Below are 17,511 nucleotides of genomic sequence, written 5' to 3' on the forward strand. Positions count from 1 at the left end.
AAACAGACAGTTGCTGTACCTTCATAGCAGCTTCACGTTTTGTTTGTCTGGTAGACATGTCCGTAAGGACTCAGTAAATTGGGTGAATAAATCCCAGCTGTTAAAGCTGATTGCACAGCTGTGGACTTTAACATTCACAGTAGACGGAGGAGCAAATTGTTTGCCGCCACACGGTGTATAAGTTTTGTAACAAATCCCTCCCATTTCTCTTGCGTAACAAAAGGAGGAAGAGGAGGAGGAGCCTGCTTCTTCTTGCTTTGCAATGGCGGTTAGCAAACAACAATTTGACGCAATACTACCACCTACCGGTTAAATTAAGAATAGGAATCAGCTCAAGCAAGCTAAAAAGAAACACTATATTCTGAAATCTAGTTAACATCGGATAACTTGAAAAGTAACCTTTTTTTTTCTTCAAAAATCTAATAACACACATCTACAGAAACTTTCTTAAAAGGCTTTTTATTAGTTCTGTTTTTTTTTTCTTCTGGAACTTTTAGACTTTTGCATGGAATGGAAATATCCTTTATTGTCCCACGGTGGGGAAATTCCAGTGTCACAACACCAAGTTAATAAAACGTCAGTGGGAGCGTCCATATTCACAAAACAGTGAAACAAAAAGAAGAATAAGAGAATGCAGTTAGGACAAATATACAAGAAAAATAATATTGTGCAGTCATTTAGAAAACTGTATACAAAGTCATTAGTACTATTTACATTAAGTGAAAAAAAAATAATGTTGAAAACTATCTGGTGGATCTCTTCAGTTCTGTAACAAATTTATGGATGAAGTGGAAGACATTCAATACTTTATCAAGAGCTCTTCTGTCTCCCACCACCTGCAGTAGATCAAGGCGGCATCATATGACAGAGATGGTCTTCCTGATTAGCTCATCTAACCGTTTCCTCTCACCTGTAGATAGGCTGCTACTTCAATTTACTAAATCATAAAATATGACAAATGCCACCACCGAATCAAAAAAAAGGTATTCAGAAGCGACTCCTGCACTCCAAAACCTCTCAGAAGGTCTGCACTGATCATTACTGAGGAATCTGCTATATCTGACCTGTTATATTTTTTCCACATCTTCCTGTTTGTTTCCCCAATATATTTAATCTTCAGACTTAATACTAGGATAGACTGCAATGTTCTCCCTGGTACAATTTTGATAAAAGAAACTATAGATAATGTAGCATCTAGCTTTAGGTTTCTGACATATTCTTGTCACAAGATGGTGCTATTGTAAAGTTGAAATGTCACTGCTACAGCAAAGTACATGAGTTGGAGTTTCAGATGATAGAAGCCAGCCTACCTGCTATATTGGGAGGAAATTCATGTATACTTATGGACTGATAGAGAGAATATTCAAAGTGAACTTTAAAGGAGAAACGTCCTGCAAGAGTAGCTAGATGTGTTTTTGGGATTAGGCTGTGTACTGGGAAGACATCACATTCAGATTGATCACACAGTTACTCCAGTAGTGCATCCATCCATGAAATCATTTGGCATTAAGAAAAACATCAAAGCTGATCAGGATGAATGGCAAATAATGGAGGCACTTACTGTTAAAAAACAAACAGAGCCTGACTGAATTAACAGTATGGTAACATTACAAAAGACAAAAACAAAGGGATTTCTATTGATTCCCCTTGAAAGACATAGAGGTAAGACCTCTCACTTTGAGCAGTGAAAGACATCATTGCAAAGATGCAAAATGCAAAGAGCTTTTCAGAGTTGGACCTAAACCATGGATTTTGGCAAATTCAACTGTGAAGAGATTTCTGAATTGTGCACATTTAACACTGGTCAATGCAGACTCAAAACACTGCCTTTTGGAATCTCATTAGTAAATACATTTTTCAGAAGTGCGTGGCTCAAAGACCTGAGGAACTCAAAGTAGTTGTGAACATAGGCGTAGGAAGCGGGGGGACGGGGGGGACATGCCCCCCCCCCCCAAGATTGAAGAGAGTCACATTCATCCCCCTCAATAATTTCACCTCAGTTGCGAAGAATTTTAAAATCTTCCACTCGCATGCTTTTATTTTGAAGGCCCACAATAGCGCATTAGCAGAGCGTAAACTTGAGCTTGACACATAGCGTCATCCTTGTAAGCGGTCTTCAACATTTGAACGGTTTCCGATGCTTTTTTCCTGAGCAGGAAGCAAAGCTTCAGCCACGCAAACTTCTCCATGAAGAAAAACGACGGCTGGACAAAACAGCTCTTACAAGAAAATTCACTGCGGGTAGATGAAACCTTCCACATCAACGCCGCTTGGCACACTGATTGAGAAGGCGTGGTTGAACAAATACCTAGAGGCAGAATCGTGTACTACGAAAACAGCAGCGTCATTCTGGAAACTTTTGGGTACCCCCTCATATTTGGCTGTGGCTCCTTTCCTTGTGACCTCATTCAGGTTGCCATTTGCTTGTGGTATTCCCAGGTACACTGTCCTCAATGTCTGCTATTGTTCCTTCTGGGAGTGAGACCCCTTCTGTGTGAATGACCTTCCCTCTCTTTGTAATCATCCGCCACACTTCCCTTGTCCGAATGACATCCCAATGTCAGTGCTGTAGGTCCTGGTGGTGCGGATCAGTGAGTCGATGTCTCGCTCGCTCTTGGCGTACAGCTTGACGCCATCCATGTAGAGGAGGAGACTTTTGGTGGCTGCATTCTTGAGTCGGTATCCGTGGCCAGTCTGGTTGAAGTTTGGAGCCATCCCGTTCTTCCAAACAGTGATGGTGCTCAGAGGGGCTTTCCTCCCCCATTGCTCCTTCCCACCTGCCTCACCCGGAGAGCCAGGCCGCCGCTGCTGGGACCTCTGTCCATGGAGCGCCGGCTCCTTCATCCAAAGAGGCGCAGGCGATTCTTCTTTGTGCCTGTGTCCTTGAGCTACAGGCGCGCCACCTGTAGCTCTGTATGTTTTTCTCTCTTTTTTTGCCACCATTCGGATCACAGAAACGTGGGTGGGCATCTGCCTGCGCCTGCTTACCAGCAGGTTTCTGGAGGTCCATATGGTGGCTAGGGTGAGCCACATCTCCATGAGGCCTTTTTTTATGTTTTCCGGTGGCTCACCCAGTGCAGCACTAGCTTCGTGTCGAGGACTTCCCTTACTGGCAAGTATGGGAATTGCAAGGAGCCGGTGTTATGCCCAGAAAACCCCCCCTGCCCAAATTTGCATCCCCTGTCGCGGGAGCGCGCATCGCTCTAAGCTCTCGCATATTGACGAGGAAACGGATAAAAATATGACCGAAGAGGAAATTTTTAAGATATTTGTAACATTATCACGTTTCCTAACCATGTAATCCCTAATACGGTGGGTTTTATTTCGCAAATTATTTGAAATAAATACGGTTTTTACACTTTTATTGACACATATGAGTCGAACTTTTTTTCAGTCCGTGTCTGTTGTAAACGTTCTCCGCAAATGGTTTGAAATTCTCTGCTTTGTCTTTTGATATCATAATAGCTCAAAAGCATTACAACAGAGACCCATTATGTAGAACATTTTATATCATGCTTCACTTCTAGTCTGTTAATGTAGGAGGAAATGCAACTTAATTTATGAGCCTGAAAATATTGGCATCCGTCTTGTTGATATGAAACTTATAGCATTAGCTCAGAGAACAAGTGTAATTACGTAGAAGAGATTAAATCATTTCAACTCTTTATTTCCCCCAATTAGCACAGGGATGCATGTTTTGGCAATATAGATTTTGAGCCTGCCACAATATGCATCCCTTCTTTATTCCCCACAAATATTATCCTATCGATATAAAACATGTACCAGCAGTTCTTGGAACTACTCAGATTATGTAGAAAAAATTATTTCACTATTAACTCTTGAATTCTTTAAATTAGCACAGGGATGCATTTTTGGACAATATGGATTTTCAGCCTGCCAAAATATGCATCCCATATCTATTCCCCTCAAATATTATCCAATTGATTTAAAACTTATAACAGCAGTTCTTGGAGCTACTCTCATTATGTAGAAATAGTTATTTTACTTTTATCTCTTTATTTCTCAAAGTTGGCACAGGGATGCATTTTTGGGCAAATTTCCAGCCTGCCAAAATATGCACCCCTCTCTATTCCCTTCAAATATTATCCTATTGATTTAAAACTTATACCAGCATTTCTTGGAGCTACTCTCATTATGTTGAAAAAGTTATTTCTTTAACTACTTCGTAGTTCTTCGCTTTTCGACGAACTTCATGTTTTTGAGCCTTTGACAGACTACTGTCGTGATGACCATGAACTTTATATTGAAAAATAATTTCAAAAAGCTTAGGATCCATTTCTTCAAATGAAAATAACAACCACACAGAACACAAAGACCAACCAGAATGAACAGAGTCAAACTAAATAGTTTGGTTAGTTCTACTTCGGCTAACTATGCTATTATCTTGCTACAGCGGCGGGAAGCTAATGCAGAAAGATCGAGAATACGAGTCTATCTCCCTCTGCAGCACAGACGAAGAGCGCAGAGAGAAAAAAAAGCGACAGAGCGGCGAATCAGAGGGAAAAAAAAGAAATTACAAAAAAACGTCATATTTTGGCAGGCTGGAAATCCATATTGCCCAAAAATGCATCCCTGTGCCAACTTTGAGAAATAAAGAGTTAAGAATGAAATAACTATTTCTACATAATGAGAGTAGCTCCAAGAACTGCTGTTATAAGTTTTAAATCAATAGGATAATATTTGAAGGGAATAGAGAGGGGTGCATATTTTGGCAGGCTGGAAATTTGCCCAAAAACGCACCCCTGTGCTAATTTGAAGAATTAAAGAGTTAAGAATGAAATAACTATTTCTACATAATGAGAGTAGCTCCAAGAAATGCTGGTATAAGTTTTAAATCAATAGGATAATATTTGAAGGGAATAGAGAGGGGTGCATATTTTGGCAGGCTGGAGATATTGCCCAAAAATGCATCCCTGTGCTAACTTTGAGAAATAAAGAGTTAAGAATGAAATAACTATTTCTACATAATGAGAGTAGCTCCAAGAAATGCTGGTATAAGTTTTAAATCAATAGGATAATATTTGAAGGGAATAGAGAGGGGTGCATATTTTGGCAGGCTGGAAATCCATATTGCCCAAAAATGCATCCCTGTGCCAACTTTGAGAAATAAAGAGATAAAAGTAAAATAACTATTTCTACATAATGAGAGTAGCTCCAAGAACTGCTGTTATAAGTTTTAAATCAATTGGATAATATTTGAGGGGAATAGATATGGGATGCATATTTTGGCAGGCTGAAAATCCATATTGTCCAAAAATGCATCCCTGTGCTAATTTAAAGAATTCAAGAGTTAATAGTGAAATAATTTTTTCTACATAATCTGAGTAGTTCCAAGAACTGCTGGTACATGTTTTATATCGATAGGATAATATTTGTGGGGAATAAAGAAGGGATGCATATTGTGGCAGGCTCAAAATCTATATTGCCAAAACATGCATCCCTGTGCTAATTGGGGGAAATAAAGAGTTGAAATGATTTAATCTCTTCTACGTAATGACACTTGTTCTCTGAGCTAATGCTATAAGTTTCATATCAACAAGACGGATGCCAATATTTTCAGGCTCATAAATTAAGTTGCATTTCCTCCTACATTAACAGACTAGAAGTGAAGCATGATATAAAATGTTCTACATAATGGGTCTCTGTTGTAATGCTTTTGAGCTATTATGATATCAAAAGACAAAGCAGAGAATTTCAAACCATTTGCGGAGAACGTTTACAACAGACACGGACTGAAAAAAAGTTCGACTCATATGTGTCAATAAAAGTGTAAAAACCGTATTTATTTCAAATAATTTGCGAAATAAAACCCACCGTATTAGGGATTACATGGTTAGGAAACGTGATAATGTTACAAATATCTTAAAAATTTCCTCTTCGGTCATATTTTTATCCGTTTCCTCGTCAATATGCGAGAGCTTAGAGCGATGCGCGCTCCCGCGACAGGGGATGCAAATTTGGGCAGGGGGGCTTTTCTGGGCATAACACCGGTCTTTGCCCACAGGTCCACAGCAGCGCTGCACTCCCACAGAAGGTGCCTAACCGACTCTGGGTCGGGGGCAGATGTCGCGGGAGTGCATGACGGCTCTGACCGGGAGGATCCTATGAGCCACCATCCTGGAGTCTGTTTGGAAGGACGGGATGGCTCGCGTTGATGATTTGGCTGAGGGGATTCAGACCAATGCAGAACAGCAGTGGGGGCAGAGAGTTTCCTGGAAAGAATTATGATTCTTTCCAGAGTTTTTGATTTCTGCCCCATTTGATTAATACTTGTGCAAGTGGTTTGCAGTTGCAGGTTTTTTTATTTTTTATTTTTTTAATATATATATACTGCAAACTGCACAATTGGTTTGCAGTTGCAGTTTTTTATCCATCCATCCATTTTCTTACACCCTTGTCCCTTAGTGGGATTGGGAAGGGGTGCTGGTGCCTATCTCCAGCTAACGTTCTGGGCGAGAGGCGGGATACACCCTGGGCAGGTCGCCAGTCTGTCGCAGGGCAGTTTTTTATTTATTCCATCCATCCATCCATTTTCTTTACATCCTTGTCCCTTAGTGGGATTGGGAAGGGGTGCTGGTGCCTATCTCCAGCTAACGTTCCGGGCGAGAGGCGGGGTACACCCTGGACAGGTCGCCAGTCTGTCGCAGGGCAGTTTTTTATTTATTTATTTATTTTATTTTTGAAATATATACTGCAAACCACTTGCACAAGTGTCTACTGCTGTTCTGCATCTGAACCCCCTCAGCCAAATCACCAACAAGACTGGCTACGGATACCGACTCAAGAATGGGGCCACCATTAATGTTACCCTAACCCCTAACTTAATGGATGACATTAAGCTGTACGCCAAGAGCGAGCGAGACATCGACTCACTAATACACACCACCAGGATCTTCAGCACTGACATTGGGATGTTATGCGGACTAGAGAAGTGTGGTCGGATGGAGGGAAGGTCGTCCACACAGAAGGGGTCTCACTCCCAGAAGGAACAATAGCAGACATTGTGAAGTCAAATCAGAAAAGAAAAAAAAATGATGGAAAAAAAAAAAAGCCATGCGCTTCCACACGGACCTAAAAGAGGGACGGACAAGAAAAAAAAAAAGAAAATGCAAGTGAGAAGAGAAGGTCCTCGCTGCAGCATGCAGAAAGGGGCGGGGACGGACCACTGTCAGCCTCATACCTTATATGGAAATGGGACCATTGCACTCCGGAAGTGAAGGGGGCGCTATTTTCCTAATTTCTAGTATAAATACCTTAAAGAAGCGGGTTTGAGATGCCGATTGAAAGAATTTTGAGAGGGTTCATGTGTTCGGCACACGATCCAAAATGGAAAAGGCGCAAAGTCAGCAAAAGGTATTTTTACCTTCTTTAAAATTTTTATCACATAGTAAATCAATACGCTTTTCTAGATGACGTTGAGCATATAATAAACAGCTGTAGACTATTGAAATGCGTAATTCATAGAAGGTAAGGTTAAATTTAGCATGTAGCATAGCTAATTATTTCCCTGCAGGGCACCATTAGATAAAAATAGAAAAGTAAATAAAATGTATAATTGATAAGTGTATTTATGCTCAAACTTTGTTTTTTATTTTATTTAACAGATCCACGTTTCTATTTGTAACATTCGTAACGGAGAGAAGATTATTCCGTATTGCACGAATGACGGATATTTCTGTCCTCTTTGCTCATACAAAGCCGATGAGTCGTTCAAGGTACAGAATCACATAACAAGAACTGCTACGGTTCAACATAACGGTATGTAAAGCTACACTTACACTATCATTTATTTATTTACCTTCTTAACAGTTTTGTAGTTGGTTTTTTTTTCATAAAAAAGACTAGAAAAAGGTTAATCCTTTTGAAATATGTTTTTGCACGCCAACATTTCTGGAAAGTCTAACACTTTTTATAAACTAAAAGCTGCCATCATAGGTGGGTGTAGTTCCCTCTACTTCATATATTTATAGTAGTAAATAACTGCAAAAAACACTAGTAAGAGTAACAGTATTAGGTGATATATCTACTATTAAGTACGGTTTTACTGATCATAATGTGCAGTGTAATATTACCCATTTATTTCTGCAGACATGAATTAAAATGAAGGTATGTGCACTGATAGTTATTTTAAAAATGGAAATTAAAAATATTAATATAAGTGAGATGTTATTGTTGGACAATTATAGTTCTTTAGAGCTACCAGACTGCTTATTTCCAATCATTCCTCCGTTCAATGTTTACAGTCAATAGTGTGGGTAAGGCTGTTGTCTTATACATTAATTTGATTGTTAAAGTAATTTAAATTTTCCCTCTTTTCTTGAATGTTCTCTCAAACACCACAGGGATTGCCTAAACAAGGACTGTCCAACAACTGTGGAATGTTTGTAGTGATGGTAACATCCACTTCCTCCCACCATTTTGTTGTATTGTTTGTATAGACATAATCACATTTTTCTCCACAGTATGCTCTCTACTTTGTGATGGAAGCACCATTTGATTTCACGGAGGTAAGGAAACAGATAAGACTGCATGCTTTCTGTTGGAGATGTCATTAAATGCGAACCTGTCATGTCCACAGAATGACATGATGACAATACGAAGATGGTGGACTCTCACTCTCCTGAGAAACTTCCCTGTGAAGTAAGAATAATGGTGCAATATACCACATCATCATACACATAAGTCAGTTTTTTAAAGAAAATCTTCAATTTGTCCTTTTAAAAGGTCCAAAGAAGAACTACAAAAGGAGAGAAAGCGGAAAAAAGTTCATGAGGGGGCAAAATATGAGGTATGGTTTAGTTCAAATTCATCAGTGTGTAGTTTTGAATCATGTAATTTCTATTATGTCCGTTCACAATGCAGTTTTATGCAATGCTTGATTGTTAAATATGAAACAAAATCAGGATAGGACAGTTAAAAAGGTTGAAACTGTTTTGATGTTGTTTGGACTTGGGCTCATCTTTCACTTTCAAAATATCTATATTTTTTACAGACTCTGTGTGCTGATGACCACACCTATGCAAAAGCAACTGAGGCACAAATTGAGGTTAATTTTTAAAATGTACACATAACTATTATTTTTGATTTGTATTTAAACCAGAAATGATTTTTTTTAAACAGGAAAATATATTTTTTGCACATCATTTTTTTACGACAGTAGAGATGGAAAGGGTAAGACACTGAGAGATACAAAGTGTTAATTACTGTTTTATGCTTCTCACCATGCAGGTACAAATGATGCCACCAATTTTGCAGGTAAAGATACATTCATAATCATATGCGTCATAGCCATTATTCTGGTGATAGTCTTGCAATGCACCTGTTTTTCTGTAATTTTCAGATGCCTTTGGATGTACTGGAAGCTGTTCTCCAAGAGGTGATACTAGCACAGGGAGATGCAGCTTACCTCACCTTGGCATTAACCTGCAAGCGCTTTAAAGCCATTGTGTCTGACCCAGTGTTCAGGAAGAGGACTCGCTTTGCTTGGCTGGATGGTAAGAACCTTTGACTTTTTTCCACATAAAACATGTTAAATTAGATTTAAACTACATGAAATTTATCATTCATTTACAGGTGAGATCAACTGGGGTAAATTTTCAAAGTCATTCAAGGCAGAAAACCGGATTCCTTTTGCAGTTGTTACGTGTTCTTCCTGTAACCGGCAATATAAAGACTGTGTGGGCTTCACTGGAAATGGAAGACGAGGAGATTACCCTCGTTACTACTGTGATGGCAGACCTGGACACTGCCCTGGATGTCAGTACTGAATGCAAGGAGAATAATAGTTGTTTTCCACAGTCTTTCACACATTTCAGTTGTCACACATTGTTCTTTTTTGGTGACATCTTTGTAAATCTGTTCTGCTGACATTTGGATTTGTTCTGTCATCCTTTAGTTTTTCACAATGTGTTCTTTAAACATTATGTACATTTTTAGTGTTCCTTTTGTTGTAGTTCAGTTGATTTATATTGTTTAGTTTTTTGGTAGAACTGTTGTTTCCAGGAAAAGTAACATTGTGGCTCTAATATATTAAAGAGAAAGTAGAACCAATAAAGTAGTTGTAAATATATTGTAACAGCATTGTTTAACAATTGGATAACCTTGTTTTAAAATTTTGAAATACAAGCAAAGATAATACCTTTCAGTATTTCATGTGTAACGTTTCATATACTTTAACAATGACTGGAAGAAATAAAAATTGTCTTTGCAAACCTCAGTCGTTTATGTTTTAGCAATCAGAATCAACAGTTTTTATTTAAATAAAGCAACCAAATACAGAAACATGTTCAGTTAGAAACATACCATAATACAAAGATTAAAGGTATGCTGAGCGACGGTGGAGACCGGGTGGAGGTGATGGAAACTCGGGTGAGGAGCAGTTCTTCACATCAAGCCGGACTTTATGAAGGGTAATTCAAGAAGATGAGGAGACCGGCGCCGATAGGCTGAGACGGAGGCGCATGATGAGCTGATTGGCTGAATTGAAGAGCGTTAGAATGTACACATAAGCCTGATTTATTTATCTGGTGACTTCAAAGAAGCTTTTCATACAGAAACAATGATTAATCCACAGTGGATCATTCTCTTGTCAAATAAACTTTCTAAAACCTACTTTCTCTGAGTGTTTCCAGTTTGAAGCTACATTTAAAGTTTTACAAAAATCTCTCTGGGTTTTGCAACAATTGAATATTTGAGCGCAGTTTGTGAATCAAATACAACTGGTAGAGTTGATATAGAATTTCTAAATTGAATAGTGGGACACCAGTCCAGTGTCTTTTATCAGATTACTGGTTAAGCTGGAGTCCTTACAGGAAAGGTTTCCAATGAGACTTTATGGTAAACAATGACAATAGTTGAGCTCACCTGCAACCAAGCATAATAGTTTTTGGCACTAGTTATATTTTAGATTTAAATTTATTTATTATAAGAGTACGTTTCACTACATCACAATCTATTAATTGAACTACAGCGTTCTTGAAGTATTTGGTATCTGTTTTCTTAATCTAGGATGGACTGGTGATCTGCCCAGGGTTATGCGTGCGTGTATGATAATTAATGGATGGATAAATGTGTTCCTAAATATTTTTTAAGCCTTTTGTTTCAGCTAGATTGGGTGACAATAGATAAATACATATACATAATAATTCATTATTGTTGCTTGTTTTAAGTTGTTTATTACTAATGTGATTTTAACATTAAAAAACAATAGTTTTAATTATTTTTTTAAAGGGACATACCACGTTACATTATTATTATTATTATTATTATTATTATTATTATTATTATTATTATTATTATTATTAACGCGGCTGGTACAGGAAATAGCGCCACTAGCGCCCCCTTCACTTCCGGATTGCAATGGTCCCATTTCCATATAAGGTAAGAGGCTGACAGTGGTCCGTCCCCGCCCCTTTCTGCATGCTGCAGCGAGGTGTACTTGAGTGAGAACCGCCAAAGAGGACAGGAGTTTGCGGACTTTTGAATCACAGATCCTATCCAACCTGTGTACAACTGGATGATCTTTTGATGAGCAGAGAGGCAGCCGGTAAGAAATAAACTGTGTTGATATGAAATCGGACCGCAAAAGTGTCCAGTTTGGCCGATCGGATCATTAGTGACAGCGAACTGAAGTGGTGGGTTGCGGCGGTGACACTTGCCGTTCATTGATTGATGGACTTTTATGATTAAGTTGTTTGTTGTGTTGATGAAATGGATTTGGTACCAAGTTCAACTGTTTATTAATTTATCATCAACTTCAAAAAATAATTTAAAGCTAAATTTATAATAAATATTTATTATTAATGCTGAGAAGTTATGTTTGTATGTTAAATGTATGAAATGTAAATATAAATATTAACTTGAAATGCACTTTAAAGTTAAGTTTAAAGTTAACATAAGTTTAGTTACTTGTGTATTTAATTTTGATTACTTTGTTGCTTGGTATTTACCTATATAATTTGCCATTTCTTTTGTAATTGAGTGGAATTAATTTACACAGATTAGTAATTATTATTTTTTGGGTTTGTTTAAAGGTTTTTACCTGAATCCTCTGGATCAACGGTGAACATGTCTATACACTGAAATAAATGGAAGTAAAAGCAAGACAAACTGTTTGATCCTTCGAGTAAATCCCTGTCATTAAGAGTCTGCGTGGGGTCATCCATTCCTTTTCAAGTGGGGAAGTTACACAGTTTAAAAAAGAACTTGACAGACATTGAGGACAGTTACAAGTACCTGGGAATACCACAAGCAAATGGCAACCTCGATGAGGTCACAAGGAAAGGAGTCACAGCCAAATACCTCCAACGAATAAGGCAAGTCCTGAGAAGTCAGCTCAATGGCAAGAACAAGATCAGTGCAATAAACAGCTATGCCTTACCAGTAATATTAAAACTGTACAATTCATGTTTAAGGTCAGAAATCAGCAACTTCCGCCCAATATACAGAAAATGTTTTGTGACAGAGAGGGAAGTTATAATTTAAGAGGTGATGGACATTTGAAAAACCAATGTATTAGAACAACCATGCAGAGTTTTTGTTTATCGGTGCGTGGAGTAGATGTATAGAATGATGATGAGTTCAAAAAAGTAGAAATATAAACCAGCTTAAAAAACTGATTAAAAAGGAGCTTATTGCAAAATGTATAAGATGACTGTTTTAAAGTTTGTAAATACTATTGATGATATAAATACTTTTTAAATAATGCCACATCTTTAAATGTCATGTAAAATGGAAACAAGTTGTCTCGTTTTGATGTTTTGACAGTTAATTGATTATAAATTGATAAGTATGAAAGGGTCAGGACATTATAAGATATTACATCTTCTACCTGCTCCTTTTCAAACAGAAAATATAAAATTTGCATGTCACTTGGGCATAATGATTTGTTTTACCTCTTATTTCTCTAGTCTGTTTCATTATATTTTATTTTATTTTTTTCTTTCTTGATTGTCTTTTCTGTCTGTTAGAAATAAAAATAAATACATAAATAAATAATTAGCTGGCCAAAGGAGGAGATGAACGCCACGGATGTTAAGACTCAGAAGCTACTAACCATGCATGGAGGGTCCCACCCCAAATCCAGCACCCTGAGACTAGCCACAAGGAAAGAGGCAGAGGACTAGTGAGTATGAGAGCCACTGTCCAGGATGAAACATCCAAGATCCATAAATACACCAAGGACAAGGTCTCAACAGGCAATGTGCTCAATAAATGTCTCAGACAATGGGGAACAGAGGATGAGGTGCTGGAGGTACCATCATGGGAGGACAAGCCCCTACATGGGATGTACCACCGACAAATAACTGAAGTGGCTGATATCAGGAAATCCTACCAATGGCTGGAAAAAGCTGCATTATTTTTTTTTCTTATGTGCACAACTATTAAACGTTTCCCAAATACAATGTGACCCCAACACTGAAACTGTGAGTTTCTGTAACAGTATATGTTGAGTAACTGAAGGAAATAACATTATATTTAGGGCTCTCTAACAAGCACCATAATGTGCAGAAGTGCTTACATCCCATAACTATTTCTAGCATTTGCAATGCTGCAGCCACAAATTCCAAGATATTTTACAACAAAGATGATTACTTCAGATCAACACAAAGTGCTGCATAACTGTAAAGTGTAAGGAAAATAATTTGAAAACTTTCTACTTTTCTGATAACATTTTAAAACTTAGAAATCTGACTCATTACCAAATTTCTGGGCCTCTACAGAGAACTTAGGAACAGGAAATTTAACAAGGCAAGTGATATCAGATCTGAACCTGTCCGAACAATATCAGATGATACATAGGGTGCTCACAGAAAGGAACATTTTAAGTCTGCTTGTAAAGCAGGTGTTTCTGTTTTTTAATAGAATTCCTTTAACTGAAGAATTAAAGCCAGTTCTACAGTAGGAGTTTAAGATGAATGGTGTTTTTTTTTTCTCATTTCTGCCTTTGCGATGATTCTGCTTAAACATCTCTTTCTGTAAATATTTCTGTCTTTGTTCTGTAGCCTATACTTAGTATCACGAAACATTAGGCTATATCAATATCGAATAATGGTAATATTAGCCTAAATGCAGCCAGTGGCATGTGGGCTATAACTAGCATGTTGTCTTACATTGACTTCCTCCATTCAGTGTGCTAAACATGGTTAATAAATAAACAAAATGGCTAAAAAGCTTATTTTAGGAAAAAGCCTACTTTTAATGTGGGCAGTAGTTACATTAGAAATGTTTGTGCTCTGCTTTTTGATTTTTACTTTTGCAAAAGTAAAAATCTGAAGTTCACTTCGTGGCACTTGGTTACCAGTAAACACACTCATCTCTTAGCAACAGATTAGCAACAAAAATTGTTATTGTTCAAAAAACATATGATTTCTTCTCCTCGCTCTCAGACGTTTACTTTATGGAACTTTGTGGACCTTGGTTACCAGAAAACGCGATCATCTCTAAGCAACAGATTAGCAGCGTAGCAACAAAAATTATTACTGATAAAAAAAATATAATGTTTCTCCCGCTCTTTTGAAATACCACTTATTTTACACTAACAAGAATTGTGCAGTAGGTGAATTTTGCAGAAAAGTTATTTTTTGCAGTGGCTAGTATACTAAACACACATTCATCTCAAAAGTAAAAATCTCGATTTATACTTCGTGGCAGTTCGTTACCAGAAAAACCCCGTTTATCTCTTAAAACCAAATTAATAACAAGTAGTTTATAAAACAAAAGCTCATTCGAAATAACGCTTACCTGATTAGATACAAGACATTTACCGTTGGCAAATTACGCTAAAGTAAATATCTGAAGTTCACTTCGTGGCTCCTAGTTACCAGTAAACACACTCATCTCTTAGCAACAGATTAGCAACAAAAATTGTTATTGTTCAAAAAAACAGGATTTCTTCTCCTCGCTCTCAGACGTTTACTTTATGGAACTTTGTGGACCTTGGTTACCAGAAAACGCGATCATCTCTAAGCAACAGATTAACAGCGTAGCAACAAAAATTATTACTGATAAAAAAAATATAATGTTTCTCCCGCTCTTTTGAAATACCACTTATTTTACACTAACAAGAATTGTGCAGTTGGTCAATATTGCAGAAAAGTATTTTTTTTTTTTGTCATTAAGGGCAAATAGGCTATATTAAACACACATTCAACACAAAAGTAAAAATCTCGATTTATACTTCGTGGCAGTTCGTTACCAGAAAAACCCCCGCTTATCTCTTAAAACCAAATAAATTAATAACAAGTAGTTTATAGAACAAAAGCTCTTTCGAAATAACGCTTACCTGATTAGATACAAGACATTTACCGTTGGCAAATTACGCTAAAGTAAATATCTGAAGTTCACTTCGTGGCTCCTAGTTACCAGTAAACACACTCATCTCTTAGCAACAGATTAGCAACAAAAATTGTTATTGTTCAAAAAACAGGATTTCTTCTGCTCGCTCTCAGACGTTTACTTTATGGAACTTTGTGAAACTTGGTTACCAGAAAACGCGATCATCTCTAAGCAACAGATTAACAGCGTAAAAAAATATGTTTCTCACGCTCTTTTGAAATACCACTTATTTTACACTAACAAAGAATTGTGCAGTTGGTGAATTTTGCAGAATAGTTTTTTTGTTGTAATTGTTCATAAATGTAACACATTCAACACAAAAGTAAAAATCTCGATTTAGACTTTGTGGCAGTTCGTTATCAGAAAAATACCCTGCTTATCTCTTAAAACCAAATTAACAAGTTATATAGTTTATAAAACATAAACTCTTTCGAAATAATGCCGCTGCGTGTCCGCTTCAACGCGCACAACAAACCGAGCTTCGTGCTCATGATAAATTAAAAGAAATTCAATAATTTCCATTGGCATGATTTATCACTTCTCTTTTTATTTCTCTTTCTTTCTACAAAAAACTGTATGATAAAAGCTTTCAGGTTGGTGCTTTGGTCTCAGCTAAACCTTTTTTTGAAGAAAAATTTTATTTACAAAGATTTCAAAATTAATTTTATTCGTCGTTTTGTTTATTTATTTAGGATATTTGAAATGCCTTCCAGTTGCAGTGTTAAACGTTCATTATAATTTAAAGTTTACTGATCTTTCAGATTGTGTTCTTGCATTATAATTTTCCCATTAACATTTAGTACTTAAAAATGGTCTAAAAACAACAATAATATTGTTTATCAAAAATCAAAATTTGTTATTGTGACAGGTCTACACACATATGATTTATAGTGTAGTTAGTTTATTGCCATGGATGGCATAGTTACTTTGAAAGAGTCATTTGATCACTCAATGAAAAATTCATCCATCAGCTAGAAAATGTGCATCTCTTTTCCCTCCATCGTTTACGTTTGTGTCGCTGGTGTTACATATGAAACCTATCTCCGCAAGGAAAAAGAAGAAAGCAACAATATGTGTTTTCTAAAAATAATCACAAATACTTAACTTGGATACGTAATTTTAATCTGATTATTGGATTGTAAATAGTAACACGTTAGATTACGCGTTACAAGGGGTCAGGTTAGAGTAACACGTTGATGACACCATTGTTTGACCTTTTTGCTTAAGCTATTTACAGATCTTTCAAGTTTCCGATATGTTCCCCCCCAATAATAAACTTGTTCCTACGCCCTTGGTTGTGAACATCATGGACAATATTCTGTAGTGGGAAAAAGGCAGAAAACAACATGGCAAAAGAGTGAGACAGCTATTAGAATAAGAAGCATCAACCTCAAGCTTAACAAAGACAAATTCAAGATTGGAATAGCTGAAATTCAGTATATTGGTCATACTCTCAGCACAGAAGGCCCAAAGCTAGACAAAGAAAAGGTCATAGCTATTGCAGAAATGCCAAAACTCACAGGATAAAGCATCACTGATAAGGTTTTTCAGTATGGTGCAGAACCTTCCAAAGTTCATCCCAAACTTCGAGGTGAGTGCACTGTTCAGCTGGCTTTCAGAAGGTGGTGTTGAATGGCACTGAGAAAGACAACAGCAACTAAAGGGACTGTGTTTCTTGTCTGAATCCCAGACAACGTCAAGACTGAAGTCGTGGCATTCCTTTTCCTGTGCTCAAGATGGCTGCCACATTTAGTGGCAACAGTGCGGCCTTCCAAGAGCATATCTCTGGAACTCTGAGACGTTCAGTGCTATGTTCAGGCACAAAGCTTTCATCCGATGATACGCAGTCTAGGGTGTGGATGAGATGGAGTTCACTGAAGTGGAGAATGAATGATCAGGTGTCTGACCAGCAGCAACAGGATTTTACTGCTGAGGAGGGTGAATATGATGAGGAAGGTGAGGAAGACTCGGCCTAAATCTCGCTGTAGTAGTTTTGTTTGTTCTGTTCAGCTTTTAATGAAGTCTTAATTAGCTAGCAATGGTACAGTTAGTAAGCATTTATCAATGGGCTTTCTCTGCCAAAATTAACTTACACGCCACAACTTCAACTAAACATGATTTTAAAAATCCTCTATGTAAGAGACACTGCAAATT

General features: G+C 37.4%; 2 protein-coding genes and 1 long non-coding RNA gene across 5 annotated transcripts in view; 2 read left to right on the forward strand and 1 right to left on the reverse strand.

The window, feature by feature from the left end:
- The window catches only part of wdr76 (WD repeat domain 76), a 57,057-nt gene extending 42,186 nt beyond the window's left edge, over window positions 1-14,871 (reverse strand). Inside the window, exon 1 of one of the 2 annotated variants that reach the window (XM_081605362.1) lies at window positions 14,764-14,871. Coding sequence is in view for 1 of the 2 variants with exons in the window: in XM_008405495.3 (XP_008403717.3) it covers window positions 20-58 (39 nt within the window). In the remaining variant the exon portion in view is untranslated. Of the gene's footprint in view, window positions 1-19; window positions 339-14,763 lie in introns of those variants that run through there. The other variant, XM_008405495.3, reaches the window with a different exon arrangement.
- LOC145551151 (uncharacterized) lies at window positions 7,140-10,237 on the forward strand. Of its 2 annotated transcripts, XM_081605364.1 has the most exons (10): window positions 7,140-7,374; window positions 7,626-7,779; window positions 8,364-8,414; window positions 8,484-8,528; window positions 8,600-8,661; window positions 8,746-8,809; window positions 9,014-9,067; window positions 9,250-9,276; window positions 9,362-9,515; window positions 9,595-10,237. In XM_081605364.1, exons 3-10 carry the CDS (start codon window positions 8,400-8,402, stop codon window positions 9,786-9,788), a joined length of 615 nt encoding a protein of 204 aa, XP_081461490.1. In that variant the 5' UTR covers window positions 7,140-7,374; window positions 7,626-7,779; window positions 8,364-8,399; the 3' UTR covers window positions 9,789-10,237. The 2 variants fall into 2 exon arrangements, with proteins under 2 accessions (XP_081461490.1, XP_081461489.1); XM_081605363.1 differs by lacking the exons at window positions 7,140-7,374; window positions 7,626-7,779 and having other exon boundaries at window positions 7,887-8,414.
- Window positions 11,462-13,435, forward strand: LOC145551152 (uncharacterized). The gene is made up of 2 exons (XR_014086970.1): window positions 11,462-11,566; window positions 12,054-13,435. It is a non-coding gene; the product is annotated as an uncharacterized LOC145551152 (long non-coding RNA).
- Window positions 14,872-17,511: the final 2,640 nt, after the last annotated feature.

Source organism: Poecilia reticulata, chromosome 3 (assembly GCF_904066995.2).
Source record: "Poecilia reticulata chromosome 3, P_reticulata-male-v2, whole genome shotgun sequence".
NCBI classification, from domain to species: Eukaryota; Metazoa; Chordata; class Actinopteri; order Cyprinodontiformes; family Poeciliidae; genus Poecilia; species Poecilia reticulata.

Coding starts and splice junctions, on each gene's coding strand:
- LOC145551151 (XM_081605363.1), top strand. CDS start 8,343: ATGTTCTCTCAAACACCACAGGGATTGCCTAAACAAGGACTGTCCAAC. Junction 8,415..8,483: donor GTGGAATGTTTGTAGTGATG/GTAACATCCACT, acceptor TTTTCTCCACAG/TATGCTCTCTACTTTGTGAT. Junction 8,529..8,599: donor CACCATTTGATTTCACGGAG/GTAAGGAAACAG, acceptor TCATGTCCACAG/AATGACATGATGACAATACG.